The sequence below is a fragment of the Leiobunum rupestre genome, chromosome 5 (assembly GCF_980474605.1).
Source record: "Leiobunum rupestre chromosome 5, qqLeiRupe1.1.hap1, whole genome shotgun sequence".
Classification (NCBI taxonomy): Eukaryota; Metazoa; Arthropoda; class Arachnida; order Opiliones; family Sclerosomatidae; genus Leiobunum; species Leiobunum rupestre.
The window spans coordinates 10,605,430-10,623,473 of NC_143388.1; the positions used below are offsets into that span (position 1 = coordinate 10,605,430).

At 36.9% G+C, this 18,044-nt stretch overlaps 2 protein-coding genes across 2 annotated transcripts; both read left to right on the top strand.

Moving 5' to 3' along the window:
- The first annotated feature begins 1 nt into the window (after position 1).
- On the top strand, positions 2–6,414 carry LOC149943515 (gamma-aminobutyric acid receptor subunit beta-like). The gene is made up of 8 exons (XM_090174872.1): positions 2–375; positions 480–550; positions 800–867; positions 1,130–1,347; positions 1,410–1,492; positions 3,155–3,292; positions 3,461–3,837; positions 5,908–6,414. The coding sequence occupies exons 1-8, from the start codon at positions 308–310 to the stop codon at positions 6,091–6,093; spliced, it is 1,209 nt and encodes a 402-aa protein (XP_090030998.1). The 5' UTR covers positions 2–307; the 3' UTR covers positions 6,094–6,414.
- Positions 6,415–11,163: 4,749 nt separating this feature from the next.
- LOC149943516 (gamma-aminobutyric acid receptor subunit beta-like) lies at positions 11,164–14,821 on the top strand. Its single transcript, XM_090175157.1, has 8 exons — positions 11,164–11,325; positions 11,391–11,467; positions 11,556–11,623; positions 11,723–11,940; positions 12,247–12,329; positions 13,536–13,673; positions 13,983–14,356; positions 14,464–14,821. The coding sequence occupies exons 1-8, from the start codon at positions 11,261–11,263 to the stop codon at positions 14,635–14,637; spliced, it is 1,197 nt and encodes a 398-aa protein (XP_090031283.1). The 5' UTR covers positions 11,164–11,260; the 3' UTR covers positions 14,638–14,821.
- The last annotated feature ends 3,223 nt before the right edge of the window (positions 14,822–18,044 follow it).

The following is an 18,044-nucleotide window of genomic DNA, read 5'->3' on the forward strand; positions in this document are numbered from 1 at the left end:
GCTAGCCTCTACATCGTGGAATATTCGAAGGAGTGTGCCTATGGGATTAGTCGAAAGATTACGCTCCTGAAGTCGGTAACGCGCTATTTCGCGTAAAAAGTAGGACGCCCATAGCTAGTTCCCAGGGCGACACGATAGGCTTCGAGGTCGCGGTGACGTCATCGAATTAGTCCCGAATATCGCGTGATTAATTCTTTTCACGGAAAGTTACACTCTCTTCTAACTTATTTAGCGAAAGGATTGATAGACGTGTGTACATTTATCGTTCTCAGTTCGAGGTTTCGTTTCGTCGTCTTGTCCTCTCGCCATGAAGTTGTACTTTGTTTCAGCGGTGATTTGCTTCTACGGATTTAATTCAGTTTTATCGTCCAACACGTAAGTGGTTACCGTGTCCGTGGCGTTTGTCGTGCCGTTTTCGTCAGTAGTTGATAGGGCGCGTGGTCACGAATTCTCGATTTTTATACTAGTTTCGTTTTTAGTGGCGACGTTTCCGATATTTTGAATAAAATGACTGATAATTACGATAAGAGGGTGCGACCCGATTACGGAGGTATCTCTAGTTTTAATAATATTATTTTATTTAAAAGCAGGATACGATGAAATATTTCAGTTTAAATTAGATGCTGTATGTTCAACCGTTAAAATGTGATGGTAAAGTTCCATAAAGTATAGCCATAAACACTGACAAAAATAAATCAAAATCGTTCGAAGTCTAAAGATGATTTAGGCAATATTATTTGGTCGTAACGAGTAGTATAATTCTTTTTCATATTTCTTTGGTGAATCTTATTAAAAACAGAGAAACCCGTTGAAATTAACATTACCATGTACGTTCTACGAGGATTGGAAATGTCGGAAAAGACCATGGTAACAAATAAACGTTTTATGAAGTATTTCTGGTTTGGCTTTGAGCATGTTCTTTTTCCAAGCTGTCTTGGACATGTACAAGTTAGAAACGGGAAAAGGAAGCCTAGCTTCCTGCATGAGCCATTTCCCGTGTTTAACGTTAATGTATTTTTAACGCGGGATGGTGCATTTGTATGATACAAAACACTCCGATAAATTACTAGAGATTTTCAAAATTAGACCTTTCGTAACGTTCTCGATGATTTGGTTTTTTTCTTTAAAGAGTTGGAAAATCCAATACTACTTCCGGCAAGCCTGGCAAGATCGTCGGCTGGCCTTCAACTTTCCGGGAATCTCCAATATCACTGTTGGACCTGAAATGGCCAGGAAATTCTGGCAACCAGATACCTTTTTTCCAGCCTCGACGTCGACCAAACTGAAATCGGACGAAAACGTCTTTTTCCGAATCCGAAGTGATGGTACCATCCTGACAAGTGCCATGTCCGTCCAACAGAACGTCTTTCTACTGGCCAGATCTGATACATTTTCGTTATTTACAACAGGGTGACTACCGAGTCTTTTTGTCCAATGGATTTGAGAGTTTTCCCACATGACAGGCAGCGATGTACTTTGGATATTGAAAGTTGTAAGTTTATAAACAGCTCTTAAAGCCGTTCTTATGACTTTGTTACCTTTTTATAACCTTATATCCTTATGACCCTATTACCTTATGACCTTATTACGTCTCTTATGACCTCATTGCTGAGGTTAACGGTAATAGTTAGTGTAGGGAGCTGTTGGCTCGCGTGGCATGAAGGGCTTGCCACCACCCTCCTACGCATTGTAACCCGGCCACCTGTTACTTGATCACGCACAAGCAACATTGCTTATGTGCTCGAAGGTGGTGCCTTGGGTATTAGCTCTATTTAAAAGAAAAAATTACCTACTTATGACCTTATTATGACCTTCTTAAGACCATATTACCTACTTATGACCTTATTACCTCTCTTATGACCTTATTACCTACTTAACACCTTATTACCTCTCTTATGACCTTATTACCTACTTAAGACCTTTTTACCTCCTTATGACCTTTTACCATCTTATGACCTTATTATCTTATTATGGCCTTATTACCTTTGTATGCCGTTATTACCTTATTCTGACCATATTACCTTCTAATTGCCTTTTTACGACCTTATTACCTTCTTATGACCTTATTACCTACTTATGACCTATTACCTTCTTATGACCCTTTACCTTCTTATGACCCTTGTACCTTCTTATGACCTTATTTCCTACGTATGACCGTATTACCTACTTATGACCGTATTATGACCGTATTATTTTCTTATGACCTTATTACCTGATTTCCTACTTATAACCTTATTTCCTACTTATGACCATATTACTTTCTTATGACCTTTTAACCTTATTATGACCCTATTAACTTATAACCTTTTATGACCATATTACCTTATTATGGCCATATTACCTTGTTATGATCATATTACCTTATTATAACCTATTGACCTTATTACCTACTTATGACCTTATTACCTTCTTATAACCTTATTACCTTCTTACGACCTTATTACCTACTTCCCAAGGAGCTCACTGTAATCGGTGATTTTGCTAAAGTCACGAACCTGATTACAAATTTAAAGGTACTCAGTTTCAAATGCTTGTAATCTGTGTACAGATTTTCACCACTTGTCCAAATTTCGATCCAACTGGAAACAAGACACATCCAGTTTATATCCAATTCTGTTTGAATCAAATAATTTTAATCAAATCGGAATAAAGTTGAATTCCGTTAGATTAATCATAAAAACATTTTGGATTGTAATTATCGGTCAAGTCGAGTTTTTAACTGGCCAAGTTTTGATATAATTTTGGAATCAAATTTAATACTCCATTTTCGTAATATTGCCGCGGAGTATCAAATATTATTATAATTATATATAATTATTGGGAACTATATTAACTCAAACCTATCAGCAATATGTAAGTCGTTTCACCGAGCGGATTTCATAATTTTTCTATGTGTAATTAACTTTTAATTCGGGGTGAATGCTTCGAAGCCTTAGAACGTCTTGGATGTCCAATTTAATACTACCCAACCCTTGTAAGTTCATTGTATTATCGATTTGAAACCTGTTGAAGGAGTTTGAAGAAACCAGACTACTAGCCCAACGGCGGCATCTATTGCATATACTTGACATACACTTTTCTGATTATATTAAATCTTTAATAATTAAATTATTTTTTTGGTATTTTAATTCATATTAAAACCATATCATTATAGATGGTTACACTATGACTGACATTAAGTATCAATGGAAAGATGACGAGAAGGCCATAGGCTTCGATCCAAATATCCATTTCGAGGACCATAAGATTGTTCATTACTATGTTCGAAATCACGAAGATGTCCTTACCACTGGTAATATTGTGTAATCTGCGACCTTGTTGACGCTTCTTTCTGGTGTGTTGCGGGACAAGGTGTATTATTCAGTGGTGCACTAAGAATTTAAATAAGGGGGGGGTCTGCTGGGTGCGTTTCTAGGATTTTGATATTTCCTGATTTACTTCGTTTTCCTACAAATTTTAGGAAGATACTCTAGAGTGTCGTTGAAAGTGGAGCTAAAGAGAAACTCGGGATACTTTGCTCGACAATTCTTCCTGCCATCGGGAATTTTCGCAATTGTGACTTGGTTGTCATTTTGGATTCCCGAATCGTCAAAGTTCTTTCGGGGTCTCGGTGTTTTGTCTTCTTTGCTGACCAATTGGATCCTGTCCTACCGCGCCAGCCAAATTCTTCCCAGGTTGGAATACGCGACTCGATTGGAACAGTACACCACTACTTGCCTCGTACTGTCTTTGTTCGCCGTTGCCGAATTCATTGCAGTTCTATCTTTGGCCCGTAGTTTCGAAGGTCGAAGGAAATCATCCGACGACAAAAATGGGGACCTAAATAAGGAGATTGCCGTAACTATACAGTTAATCAGGGAAATTATACATTTTCACACTAGGAGTGCTGAAAGCTGCTTCGTTTAAATTCCAAACAAGAACTCCTGCCCATTATAATATTTACAATTACCTCGAACATATAATTTCGTTTCATTCAATTAATCCAAAAATGTATTCCGGTGAACAGATAGTATGTTGATTTAGAGAAATGGTTCCAATTTGAAAAGTGTGTTAATTTAAATTTTAAGTCTAAATGACTATAACGCGATGCAAAACACCATGTTAAAAACCTTTAAAATTGGAGCAATTTCTCTAAATCCATTGGTTTTCGAGATAAACTTTGAATGACCTTGAACCATGAGTTGAAAGTCATCCGAGTTTGAAAATTCTTAAGACCCCCTATCAAATGAGTATGTCTAGCAAATTTTTGTACTCTAGCATGATTCCTTTTTAGTAATATTTTCATCACGACCGGCCAGTTTTTGTTTAAAATCCCTCGACTGGTTTTTGGTCAAATTAGGGGGGCCCAAAGCTATTTAGTCCTAAAATGTGACGGGAAACACGTAATAATTGATATCAACTTTTTATCTCTAATGGTTCTCGAGATACATTTTGAATGAGCTTGAAGACCTGTGACCCCCTGCACGTACTATGTGTCCTGAAAATTTCACATTCCTAGTTAAAACACATTTGTTATTGATTCTGTATCATTTTTTAGTTAACACCTTATAGAATTAAGCCTTAAAAAATAGCTAAATGCTCGAATTAGCAGCGTGAAAGGTATTTAATAATATCTTAAGTAAGAAGTTTCCATTTAAGAGGTAAAAGTTAAACATATACCTTCGCAGGTTTAAGGCAGTTTAATTTCCTATGTAAGAGTTATACTAAATATTCATAGTCGCACAATTCCCAAACTTATTTTCAAAAATTAGCTGGAGCCAGCGAAGTTACATGTTTCAAGCGAATGGCTTGAAGTGGTGTGCGGAATAGTTGGCACTTTTGCCTCGCAGCAAAAGGAAATTGTTTCGATCCCAGCTTGTGGCACTGGGTGAAAACTATGAACAGCTCCTTCCGCGTTGAGTTTGCAAGTTCTCTCCCCAACTGGTTAAAGGGGCTTTCCCAGAGTTCTTCGTTTTCCCCTTCCTTAAAAACGTTTTGAGGTTAACGGTTATACTAACAAGGAGACGACCCGAGGTGTAACACACCGATTTGGTTGAAACTCGGGGGTTTGGTAGACCTTCATGCAGTGGCGTAGCCATGGGGGGCACAGGGGGCACATGCCCCCCCCCCCGAAACGTATGGTCGTACGTACAAATATTTTTATTTTTTTACTTTTTTTTCAATGGTGTGCCCCCCCCCCCCCCCCCGAAACAAAATCCTGGCTACGCTACTGCCTTCATGTCACTTGAAAAACCCTAAAGGAAAATGTCTCTATAATCATGGCAACCAAAAATGTTTTTGATAACACAAAATGGAAATTTTCCCATTGAATATAACATGGGAATCTGACCAATTTTAAGGGTTACCCCGTGTAAAAAAAGTTAAATTTTTTAAAATGCTAAAAATAGAAAATGTAAATAAAAAAATAATACAAAAGTTCGAAATTGATTAAAATTTTTACAGAGGGTACCCTTAAAATTGGTCAGATTCCCATGTTATGTTCAATGGGAAAATTTCATATTTGTTTTGTCAAAAACATTTTTGCTTGCCATGCCAAAACGGTTGCTTATGGAAACATTTCCCTTTAGGGTGTTTCAAGTAACATGAAGGTCTACCAAACCCCCGAGTTTGAACAAAATCGGTGTGTTACACTTCGGGTCGTCTCCTTGTAAGTGAGTGGCTTCCCACCACCATCCTACGCGTTGTAACCAGGCCACCAGAATTGATGACTTGGGTCTAAGGTGGTAAATTGGGTATTAGCCTGCTGATTATCTTTAAAATATATCTTATATACTTCTAGTACCACGTTCCTAAAGAGAGGTTCATTAAAGTTTTAGTACTCCTTGGGTACTCCTAGTGTGTAAAATTATAAACTCTTGGTTTTGGGAATGAAGTCATTGATTATTACATGGTTCCTTTTTCATTCAGGACCCTGAAACCGGAAGCAGCAAAAACGTGGCGTCTTACTTCCGTCGGTCTTTCAGGTATGCCATAACCATTGGATCACACCGGCAAGCGTCTCACAAAGTCGATCTACTCTCGAAAATTGTGTACCCCATCATTTTTATCATGTTCAACATTTGGTACTGGGCGTCTCTTCCAAGCTCAAATTGAAGCTATACCCATTCAGAGATTGGCTAATCCATAAATCATTACATGTCACGCAAGAAGGGAAAAGTTGTGTTAATGTATTTTTTACCGTAAATATTTAGAGAAAAGAGATATTAAATCGATAGCTTTTCGTGTTATTAAGAATTTAATTTTTACAAGCGAGTATGAAAATTACCGTTCCATTTTTGAATATGGTAAATGTAATTATTGTAAGAACGTTGCTCAAATAAGAATATATAATTTAGTTTAATTATCTTGAAATATGCTCATAAAATTGTATACTCGTTTAAATAAAATTTAATTATTTATTAATTCTAAAAATTATTAATATTATATAATATTATATTTTTATGCAATAGAACGTGCTTCAAAATAAATGTAGAGGTATGAAATCCTTTAAAATCGTAAGCTTGTTAAGTTAAACTATGACGTAGAAGGCAAAATTTACGTAAGCAGGAGGAGGGGACGTAGCAAGTATGACAGGAATCCATACCTCTACTTGGAATGCTTAACGGGGCAGGTTTTCGTCACGATGTTGCTGACGGTTTTTTTTGACGTAACTATGTTAACTTAATAAACAACAACGTGAGAGGGGAGCGCGCGCAGAGGGGATTTTTTCTTTCGTAGTCGGGGCCAAAGCCGTCATAGTTATATTACCATACACGATACGGCAGGATAAGCATACCAAGTAGAGGTATGGATTCCTGAGTACGAGAATAGGTATATTGCGATTTACTTTGCACCCTCGTGCAGAGGAGGAAATACGACCATGGTCATTCTCACTAAATATAAATAAGTATATTCTTGGCCGTGCTATAAATCGCATTCTTATCTGAATAAACAATGTCTTCGCTCATTTACAATTAGCCACATGCTGATTCGCTCTTTCACCTCTTTGCAAATGTCTGGTTAACATAAATTACCACAACTTTTGACCACATTGATTAATACAGGAATGTTTGTCTAATTGCTATACTCAATAATGGTTTTCTATACTCGAAATCACTGTTACCTGGGTACACTACCAAAGGCAGGGATCTTTCTACGTCCTCCGGAAATATAATCCCCCAAAGATAGCGATTGCTCTTTAGAAATGTTTGCTGAGAGTAAAGTTTGATATATTGATTGAGACCAAAATAAACTACGAACGTAAAAGAGCTTGTAAAATATTTACTATTTAAATAAATACATTTTTTTACCTAAAATTCAAATTTAAAGTATCACGGTGACCTTACTATCTCGACCATTTTCATTGGTCTTAACAACGGTTTCTTCGCTAAAAAGGACATGGCAACACTGTTTTAAAATAATACATAACCAAAGACTAGCGATTGGACAGAAAACGTTTATTTTTTCTATGTAAATTAACACGTTGATTTTACTGTGCGAGCTTGAGTGCAAAGTCCGTAAGTTCGTTGTTGCCTGGGTGCGATTATTTATAGCACCGCTAAAACCACTGTGGACGATTAACGCCATCTACTGATCAGTTAATGAAGTTCCGCGTATGAGTATTAATGTTAAATGCCGACCAATTGACTGCCCCAGGTAACAGTGATTTCGAGTATAGTACCTTTATTTTTTTTAGTATTCCTTAGTTTAGTATTCATTCCCACCAATAGATGGTGACCTAGTCACTTATTAGAAGGGCATTCCGGAAACGTTTTGTAAATTTCTTATCTTTTTTTTTGCCGCAGTGGAGAATTGCTTTAAGGCTTTCAAAAATTGAAAACGCAATTTTTTATTTAAACCCTCCCAACAAAACGTTTTTGAAAAAGTCTTCATTCATTTCTACTAAAAATTGAAATTTGTTTAACCAAAAGTAAAAATCTGTGTCCAAAGACAAAGCTGGGCACAAATGTTGATCTTGAGTTGTTTAGTAAACTAGAGCTCGCGAGAAAACAATCCATGTTAATTGGCAAGTGGTAAATAGCTTTTTGATTCGCCCTATAAGAGTTCCTTATACAGGGTGTCCACTAAAAAACGATCCAGGGCGAATATCTCAGAAACCGTTTTCTCTAGGAATTTGAAATTTTTATGTTACGTAGCTCGTGCAGGGGGCCAAAGAAGAATGATAACCTCGATGACCTTGAATCATGTCTTCAAGGTCATCCAAAAAATATCTCGAGAACTGTAAGTGTTAGAAAGTTGGTTTCATGGTTTCAATTAGAAAAGTGTTCCCCGTCACGTTTTATGCCTACATAGCGTGAACATGAAAGGGAAAATTGCAAGACAGCGCTAATAACTCCAAAACAAGTCGTGCTACATTATCGAAATTTGCTAGACAATCACATCATGGTAGGATATTTTAATACTTGGAAAATTGTATGACCTTGAACCATTGTTTTTCACAATGTGCTTCTCTTCACTACTAAAAGGTAAAAATAATTAATTGCAGGTCTGGTTCAATAATTCCCCCCTATGTTGCGAAACAGATCGTCAACAGTGGTGACAGGCTTTCGATATACGGGATCCGAGATCAATCCTCACGGAAATAAGTCGAGCGGACCTAAGTCTGGGGATCTTTCACGCCAAGGAACGGGATCGTTTCGACCAATCCATCGCTGGGGGAACTCCGCGTTACGATATTCCACAACATCAAGCTGTTGATGTGCTGGACCACCGTTGTGCTGGAACTAAAGTCGTCCAACATCGAAGTTATCCAACTAGTTCGCCACTTCGGTTTGTAAGATTTCCGACCAGATCTGCCCAGACGTTTAGCCTAAATTGCTCTTGATGGTGATAAGGAAATCCCCAGTGAGGATTCACGAAGCTCCGCGTGTGTTGCTTCTGGAGGTTAAAAGGGCAATTTCTTGAGAAAGAGCATTCTTCAGATACTACCAGTAGATGTAGAAAATTGGGATATTCGTGGGCCATGTTCAGGAGCCAGTTGCAAAAGTAAAATCTTCGTGCCATATCCCCATCAGGCTGTGCTTGTTCGAGGGTTACTTGGAAAGGAGGGAAGTGGTGGTTGTCAAAAACTCTCCAGACATAACCCCTTGACACACCCAAGTCGTTGCTAGCTATCCTCACGCTTGCTCGAGGGTAAGTAGCAAAGTAAACCAGAACGATATCTTTCCTGTTGATGGGATGATAACTGGGCCCTCGGAACCTCGGATTGACATTACTAGAAATTCCAACGTCACGAACAACTCGGAGGACAGAGTCGTGATTTGGTCTACTATTAGAATAGCGCCTTCTGAACAATTGGCTAGTTCAAGTAGCAATTCAATTATCTTCACTAAGAAATAACTCTAGCATAAACGCACTGTTCCAAAGAATAACGAAGCATGCTTAACTTAAACGAATAACTTGTCAGACTTATTTTTCTTGCCACCACCCTCCTACGCATTGTAACCCGGCCACCTGTTTCAAGGCATTAAAAGTCGCTCTTTGACTTGGGCCTAAGGTGGGGCCTTGGGTATTAGCCTAGCTGATTATTATTATTATTATTAAATACAGAAGACGTACAAATGTAAAAAAAATATCTTTTGACAAAGCATCAAAATTCTACAAAAAACATGTTTTGTTGTATTTACTAGGTCTTAAATGTCTAAATTGTTTGATTGAATAAAAAAGGTTTTCTTTGGTACACTAAATAGTGTTATGATTATAGCTTAATTCAGAAATGACTCCGCAAAAGCTATTTTATTTAGTACCAACTTGTTCATTATGCATTATCTATGTAAAAAGTGACCCTATTCCATGGAACAAATTTTATTTGTAATTTCGAGAGTACACGTTACAATTTTATCATTGTAACGTTTTGTCTGACGCCGATCAGGGAAAAAATAATTTTTAGAAAGTAAACAAATATTTTCCAAAATTCCAAAATTTACAAAATAAATCATTCCATTGCCTATAAATATGCTATGAAAATTTCTGAACTCTTGATCAAATAGTTTTTGAGAAAAATTACCTGGCCCAATCGCCCTGTGTCTTACTGCATAACAGCCTCATTCGGATTTTAGTCAAAAACCCTTAAGTGCCTTAAAGCCTGTATCAATTTTTTCAATCACATTCAATAAAAGCTAAAATCTAACGTGCAAAAATATTAAAGGGAGTACAAAGTGTTTTAAAAATTGGAGGAAATGCTTTATGCCTGTTTCCTTTCTTTAACAATGAAGTCACCGAACTATTTGAAAACAAAGAAAAGTGCACAACAACGAATAATATCAAAGCGTAACGCAAAAGACGCGTCTAAATGTTAAGGGCAAAACAATCTTAAAGTTGTGCCATGAAGTGAAAACAAAGAATACATTTCGTGGTGTTGCTAGATGGTGAGATATCATATGCAATGTGCAAGCGGTAATTTAAATGCAAATACGCTTATCACACTCGTCCAATCATCATCCACTAAGGTCAGCATTTCTTTTTAATGAAGGTTTCTACAGACATACCTTCAGACCTCCCTAAAAGTCTATTCTTGTGGCAAAAACGAGATATCAGTTGATCAATCACCGAACATCAAATTTTATACTCCCTTTAAATGGTTCAATTTAAATGGCCCTTTCTTGGGTTTTCTTGTCTAGACAACGCCAAACTTTGTGAACGAAACTATTGCCATATTTGTAAAAGATTCACATTTAAAAACAATCGTATTGACGTTCCATTTAAGAGTATTCTGCCTTAATCTTTGAGCGCTACGAAGCTATGGTTGAAAATGAGCTTGGAATAATAACCAAACCATGCTTGCGCGGTTTTAGGGAGATTTTCTTTTGGATCAGGAGCTGTGGTTTTCCATATTTCAAGTGCCTTCGACAACCTAGCTTCATAGTAGTGAAAATTAAATTCTAAACTGCCGTGAATTTTGTCAATAGCATAATTGGTTATTAATCTCGCGAGTATCATAGAAACAGATTGTGTTATGGCAAAACGCCCAATTTAAAGAAATTATCGCATTATCCAGTAAACCAACCAATACATCAAACGAGATAGAGTCAAACAGATTACGTCTCGCTACGAAATTTATATAATGGTTTTATTTTGAAGCGAAAAAAAGTCCGTCATCATCGTTCTTAATTGCTTCTTCGCGAGACAACTCAAATGATGAGCGAGGTCATCGCAAGAGAACTCTTTCAGAAAAATAATACACTTAAACTAAAACAGGAGATCGCTTCGTCGTAAACTCATTCGTCCTCCAAACTGGACACGCAGCCAGAGTTCCAACAAAATGAAGCTCTACGCGTCTCTATTACTAACTTTGATTTTCGATTTATCGACGGTTTATTCAAATACGTAGGTTACATTTTTAATTATTTAAATATATAACGCGACTAATTAACTGTATTGACTTTTTGTAGTACACACGAGGATGTTACTCGAATTTTAAATAACATATCATCTAACTACGACCATAGAGTTAGACCGAACTATGGAGGTATTTATTTTTATTTGGCATGGTGGTAAATTTTAAAAAATGTTAGTTTTGGAATGTTTTTTGATTTGTTACTTCCATTTTTTAAAAGAAAAACCCGTTGACGTTGAAATATCCATGTACATCTTACGCGGTTTGGAGTTATCCACCAAAACGATGGTATGTGTTGCTATAAATTAATTATTTTTGGCATTTACTTACAGTAGTTGATACTTATAAAAACTACAACATTCTAACGCGTTCAATTACTTTTAAAAGAGCTGGAAATCTCAATTTTATTTTCGCCAATCGTGGAACGATCCGAGACTCGCATACGATTATCCAGGAGTCCCTTACGTCACTGTTGGACCGGAAATGGCCAAGAAAATTTGGCAACCTGACACCTTCTTTCCGGCCACTACTTCAACGAAACTGAAATCCGATGAACACGTCTTTTCCCGAATTGCTAGTGACGGCACCATCCTAAGCAGCGTCATGTAAAGTTTAGTTTATTTTAATACCCTTACGGAAATGGTGGATCAAACTTCATTCCAAAATCGGTTAGATCCCAAATTCGTCTTTGATCAAAATGCCAAAAAAAAACATTACAATCATATTGCATGAAATTCAACTTATTTCCGATTTGATCAAAATTATTTGATTCAAACAGAATTGGATTTTCCCTGATTCCAGTTCGATCCAAATAAAGGACATTGGCTCAAGTCATTTTCATAAGGGAATTAATTTGTAATCAAATATCAAATATCTTATTAATGTGTTCTTCCAAAAACATGGTACAATAGGGCCACTAGTGACGCAGCCTGTCCGATGAAATTGAAATATTTTCCTCACGATCGCCAAAGGTGCGTCTTGGAAATGGAAAGTTGTAAGTACCGAGCATTTCTCGCATACCAAGACATTTTTAATAAGGGATAATGATTTTGTTGCAACGATTTTGAGCGTTGCTCCCAATCCCGCTTGCTCTAAAAAAAAACAAATCAGTCCTGTACGGCATTAGTTCCGTTATACAGTTTGTTTCAAGAGGTTATGCAAAAATGTAAGGGAGTTGTATATAGAGGGGAAAGTTGAGAATTATGCTTTTTTTTTCCCATTTTCCTACGATGAGTTAAAAGAGAGCAAAAGAGCTTCAAACTGTGGCCTACTAGCAAGTGGAAGAAGGCTGCCACAAGCACACCACCAACGGAACATTGCGAGCAACCAGTCGCGGAGGTTAACGGAAAAGGTTAGTGTAGTGAGCTGTTGGCTCGCGTGGCGTGTAGGGCTTGCCCCCACCCTCCTTCGCATTATAACCCGGCCACCTGTTTAAGGCATGAAAAGTCACAAGATGACTGGGGTCAAAGGTGGTGCCTTGGGTATTAGCCTACCTGATTATTATTATTATTATTATCAAGAACACATAGAGGTACTAGGAACTATGAAAAACTTAAATGGTGGCTCCATGAAGTTATACTTTTCCCATGGCGCCTTGGTGTAATGGATTTTTACATAGAGAGAGAACCGTCGACTGCTTAGACTGCTTCTGAAAGTATAACAACAAGGCAAGATGGGCGAATGTTAAGGTTCATAGTTCTTAGTACCTCTATGCGTTCTTGTTATTATTATTATTATTAAGTTCAAATAAAAAATTAAGTAACGTACCCAGAATGTGCCGGTCTCGCCTGATAGAGACGTTGAGGAGCTAAAGCATTGCCATCCGCTTGTCCATACATGAAATGTATATCCGAAAGTTCCTCCGAAGTGAACTGCAGCCTACTTCCAGGGGCTAGTAGGCCACACTTTGAAGCTCTCTGGCGCTCTCTTAACTCATCGTAGGAAAATGGGGGGAAAAACAGGAATACTTCTCTACTCACCTCCTACAACTCCTTCAAATTTTTGCATAACGTTTTGAAACACCCTGGATTCTTAGGGCGGAAAGACCTTACTCTTCGAGCATGAGAGGGAATAGAAGCAACGTCAAAAATCGTCTCAATAAAATCAATCTCCGTTAAATATAAATAATTACATTCAATAGATTGAAAAGATAGTCAAAGCTAAAGCTTGAAGTAAAAATTATTTATTTTTTTGCTACTAGATAGATATACCGCAAATGACGTTAAATACCAATGGAAAAACATAAAAATGCCCCTGGGTATAGCATTCGATATCAAATTTGACGACTTTGAAGTAATTGACCAAAAAGTTGGCGAACAGCAAATACATTTGTCTACCGGTATTTTTCGATATGGTCACAAATGTATTAATTTCTACCACAAATATCTAATTTCACTTGTTAGTTAGTAGTCGGGTTCATTGTTGTAACGATGGTTACACAGCTATTTTGTTCGGTACCTTTTTTACCGTAATTTTATTTTGTAAAATTTCAAGGTAAAACTTTTCAATTGCCCAACAATAAGTATAAGCTACCGCCCATCCTTGACCAAGTTTAAAAAGATAAAGACACATAGATATCCATGGTAGAAATTAATACATTGATTATAGGTTTAGACGTTGCTCATTGTGTTTTCCGTGTGCCATTTAGGAAACTACTCTAGACTGACGTTGGAAATTAACGTGTCCAGGATTTCTGGATTTTTCTGTCGCCAATTTTACTTACCAGCCATAATATTGGCGCTCATGACTTGGTTGACTTTCTGGGTGCCGGAGTCCTTTAGGATTTTCCGTGGACTGGGCTTGTTAACTTCGCTGATATCGTTTTCGTTCATGTCGTTTCGAACCAGTTGTTACTTGCCCAAACTCGACTATTCGACGCGCCTGGAACAGTACATCAACACTTGTTTATTGTTGTCATTGTTAGCTATTGCCGAGTTCGTTCTGGTCTTGTTCCTAAGCAGCCGACAACCCCAAGAGTCTAATAAACAGAGTAAAGACGAGAATAGCGAGTACAAAACAATTGTGAGTTGATGTTTTCCGTTTGCCATTAGACGCTACGTGGAAGAGTAAATTTGCAATTGTAATTCCGTCAATTTTATTTTTAATTCGGTTTCTTCTAAATCTGTCAGGATGAGGAATCAGGCAAAATCATAAACAAGTTGGAATCTTGCGTTTGCAAATCGCTCAAGTCCGTTCTTGGACAATATCGATGTGCCGCTCTCAACATTGACTTGATGTCGAAAATACTCTACATTGCGGTATTTCTGGTCTTCAATATTTGGTACTGGAGTTCTTTACCGTAACACGTAACCAAACTGGTTAAAAACACATAAACGAGCTACTAATTAAATGAAATATTTGTCAACAACAATATGACAAAACTAATAGAGTTTGTATTTTAATGCTTCTCCTAAATTAGTTTCTTTTGAAATTTTGCTAAATATTTGTAACTAAATAATACATTTTTAAATTAATTAAAATAAAATTACATGACTGTATAATGTGAGTTCCCAGTTGTTTGCTATTCTTATATCGTGTATCGAATGTAAGATGAAACGCGTATTTTCAAATTCATTCAGCCATCGCTAAGTAACTTTCCAGAAAAAGAATTTAAGAAACGATTAATTCTCACCCGGAAGATCTAACAGTTTATATTAGTGAACGCTTTAAATATTGCATCATATCACCAAAAATAAGTTCAGGGACTTAAGAGTGTGGGGTATTAGCATTAGCCTTTGGTTTCACCCTGCAATTTTGCAAAGCTCGTCTGCTTCTTAATCACAGAAGCAAAACATAGATGACGATCGTCTGCATGGAAAAGGACATGGCCAAAAATCAAATATACACAAATTTTCGTTACAAATTACTTTAGGGGAGATTTAGAATGTACAGAGTCCTATATTCTTCAGTACTGGAATTCATTCCTAATAACACTGGGAAAAGTTCTGTCAAGAAAGCGTTTCTTGGTGTCAATTAGTGGTGTCAATTTACATAGAGCCACGTAGTGGTCAATGCTCCTAAGCAGACGATTTTTTAGTTATAACAGCTTGGACGCTTCTTCGGTGTCAGCTACGTGTGACCGTGGGGTTTACGAGTTCTGATTGTTGGATATTCGGATTGACTAGGGAAGCAGTTATATTTCTTTAACATTGATGAAGTTGAAAATCTCGTTAACCAGGGCAGTTAAAATTTTAACTTTACAATCCATGCATGCAGTTCTAAAATTCTGAAGTGGTGTGAACTGAAAAAAACGATTCCCATCACGCCAGTTTGGGACTAGCTGAGAGTTGACCGAGATATTGATCTAGTTCACTGGTGATTTTTTCGTGGATCGGGAGGCACTTTAGATGCTCTGGGAGTTAATTTCAGTTCCGGACTGAAGAGGGAACAAATGACTTCGCCCGAAGTTGATCTTCATAAGGGAACAACGAAAGAGGCGCCACACGGCGAGATGAGATTGCTTGGGTAATTTGGAACATGGCTCCATTTGCTATGTGGATAATAGAGTTGATGGCCACAAGGCGTTTTACACGATGACGTGGCCATTTTACGTTTTTGAGCAGTGATGGGCATTTTTTAAAGTTTTGTGATAACTCTCACTCCACCTCATTCCCGTTTCTAAAATTTTAAACTTAAACTCATCTCCTCTAACCACCGTAAACCAACTTTTTATCTCATCTCCTCTCATCGAATTTCGCGCACACTCCCGCTAGTTTTGTTGAAAAATCTGATCTCATCTCACGCTCTTTTTCGTTTATCGAAGTCATAAAATATCTCCTTTCAATCTCCTCTCTCTGAAATGCGTATTTTGTGAAGCTCCTCTCACGCTCCTCTCCTTTTGAAATTTTGCGCATATCACCTCATCTCAGATTCTCACACTGTTCTCACAGGGATAGAACAACGACCATCACTGGCCGGTGGCCACGTTAGATTTACTGTCTTTAACTTCTTTAAAGCCTTCTAACGTCAGCATATTATGTTATTGTACGTTTGAAGCAATACCCATTCAGAGATTGGCTAATCCATAAATCATTATATATCACGCAAGAAGGGAAAAGTTGTGTTAATGTTTTTTTAACGTATATATTTAGAGAAAAGACATTAAATCGAGAGCTTTTCATGTTATTAAGAATTTAATTTTTACAAGCGTGTATGAAAATTACCGTTCCATTTTTGAATACGGTAAATGCAATTATTTTAAGAACGTTGCTCAAATAAGAACATATAATTTAGTTTAATTATCTTAAAATACAATATTCTTATAAAATTGTTTACTCGATTTAATAAAATTTAATTATTTATTAATTCTAACAATTATTAATGTTACAGAAAGATCAAGCACTATACCAGCTAATTTCGATATTTTTATGAAATAGAGCGTGGTACAGTATAAATTATACAAAAACCAGTTCTACGAACTGAAAAAACAGTGTTTATTCTTGTAAGTGTTACGGCTAAGAAGGGACAGACATAAAAAAATATTAGAATTCGTGTTTTTACGAAACATCATACAAAAAAATTACGCAAAGTTTATCCATAATAAACTCTATAAACGTTAATGATGATAAAATACGCGAAAAAGAAGATTAATCCATAATTAAAAAGGATAAAATAGCTAAACGCTAAACAAATTTGAAGAAATTAAAAAACTTACTAATAACTCGTACCAATAGGTCTTCGAGCAAACAAAAAGACGCGAATCTCGGATAAAATAGATCTTCGAGTAATAAACTACATAAAACTAGTTTTTTGTCTACGTCACCCCATAGTCGAAGTCGACCAAAAAGAATGGTCTAAAACTACAAAAGTTTTATTTTTCATAATTTTCGGGACAATTTTCTGAATTATTCTTGCTGTTCGAAAAGGCATTCCTCGCAGTTTTTAGCAGGTGCGGAGGATCACAAATGAAAAAAATTAACCGCTCTTCATCAGTCCCGTAAATATTTTTCCACATGAAGCCATCCTTCACAAAATTTCTAAACGCGTTTCTATTTGTACTAGCACCATCCGCTATCACAGATAGCACCTTTATACCATAGAACTCCTGACGGGAAATCGCCTCTGACATAATAGTGGTAAGATTGTCACTGTCCATATTTTTACATGGGAAATACGCTAATCGGAATTTGAAATTTCCGGTTATGCTTCTGATCATTAGCTGTAGTACGTGCGTTGCTACTTCTGGAATTTCATCATTTTCAGCTTGCCTTAACCTTAGAATTTTATTGCCAACATCGTCAAGGTTGCTGAACCCGACTAATTCTCCCGAGTTTGCTTTGTAGATGATATCTTCTTTAATTTTCATCTCGTCCAAAATCAGACTCACGTATCTTTGGTGTACATGAGGACACACTTGGTAGAGCTGGTCTTTAAATTTTTGGAAGGAAGCATTGTTGAAGCTTGATGATAGTCCTATGTGACTTGAATGGTGATATAAAGTCCTCTTTGATGGTAGTTGTAATACACCACTGAATACCATAAGTTTGTATGACGCAGGAGATTTCCTGTAGAAATGTATACACCACTGTAGTACTTTTGGGTGCCATCGTCGCAATCGCTTGTTTTTAGCTGTAAGGGCGGAAATTTGTTGCTCGATGAAAAGACGTTGAAAAGAATTCTTTGGCAAATTTTGTTTTTGGTGGTTCAATAAATTTGTAAAAAAAGTTGTGTCTTCTGGTTCCAATATGTGTCCACATTTTTTAAGCTGGCT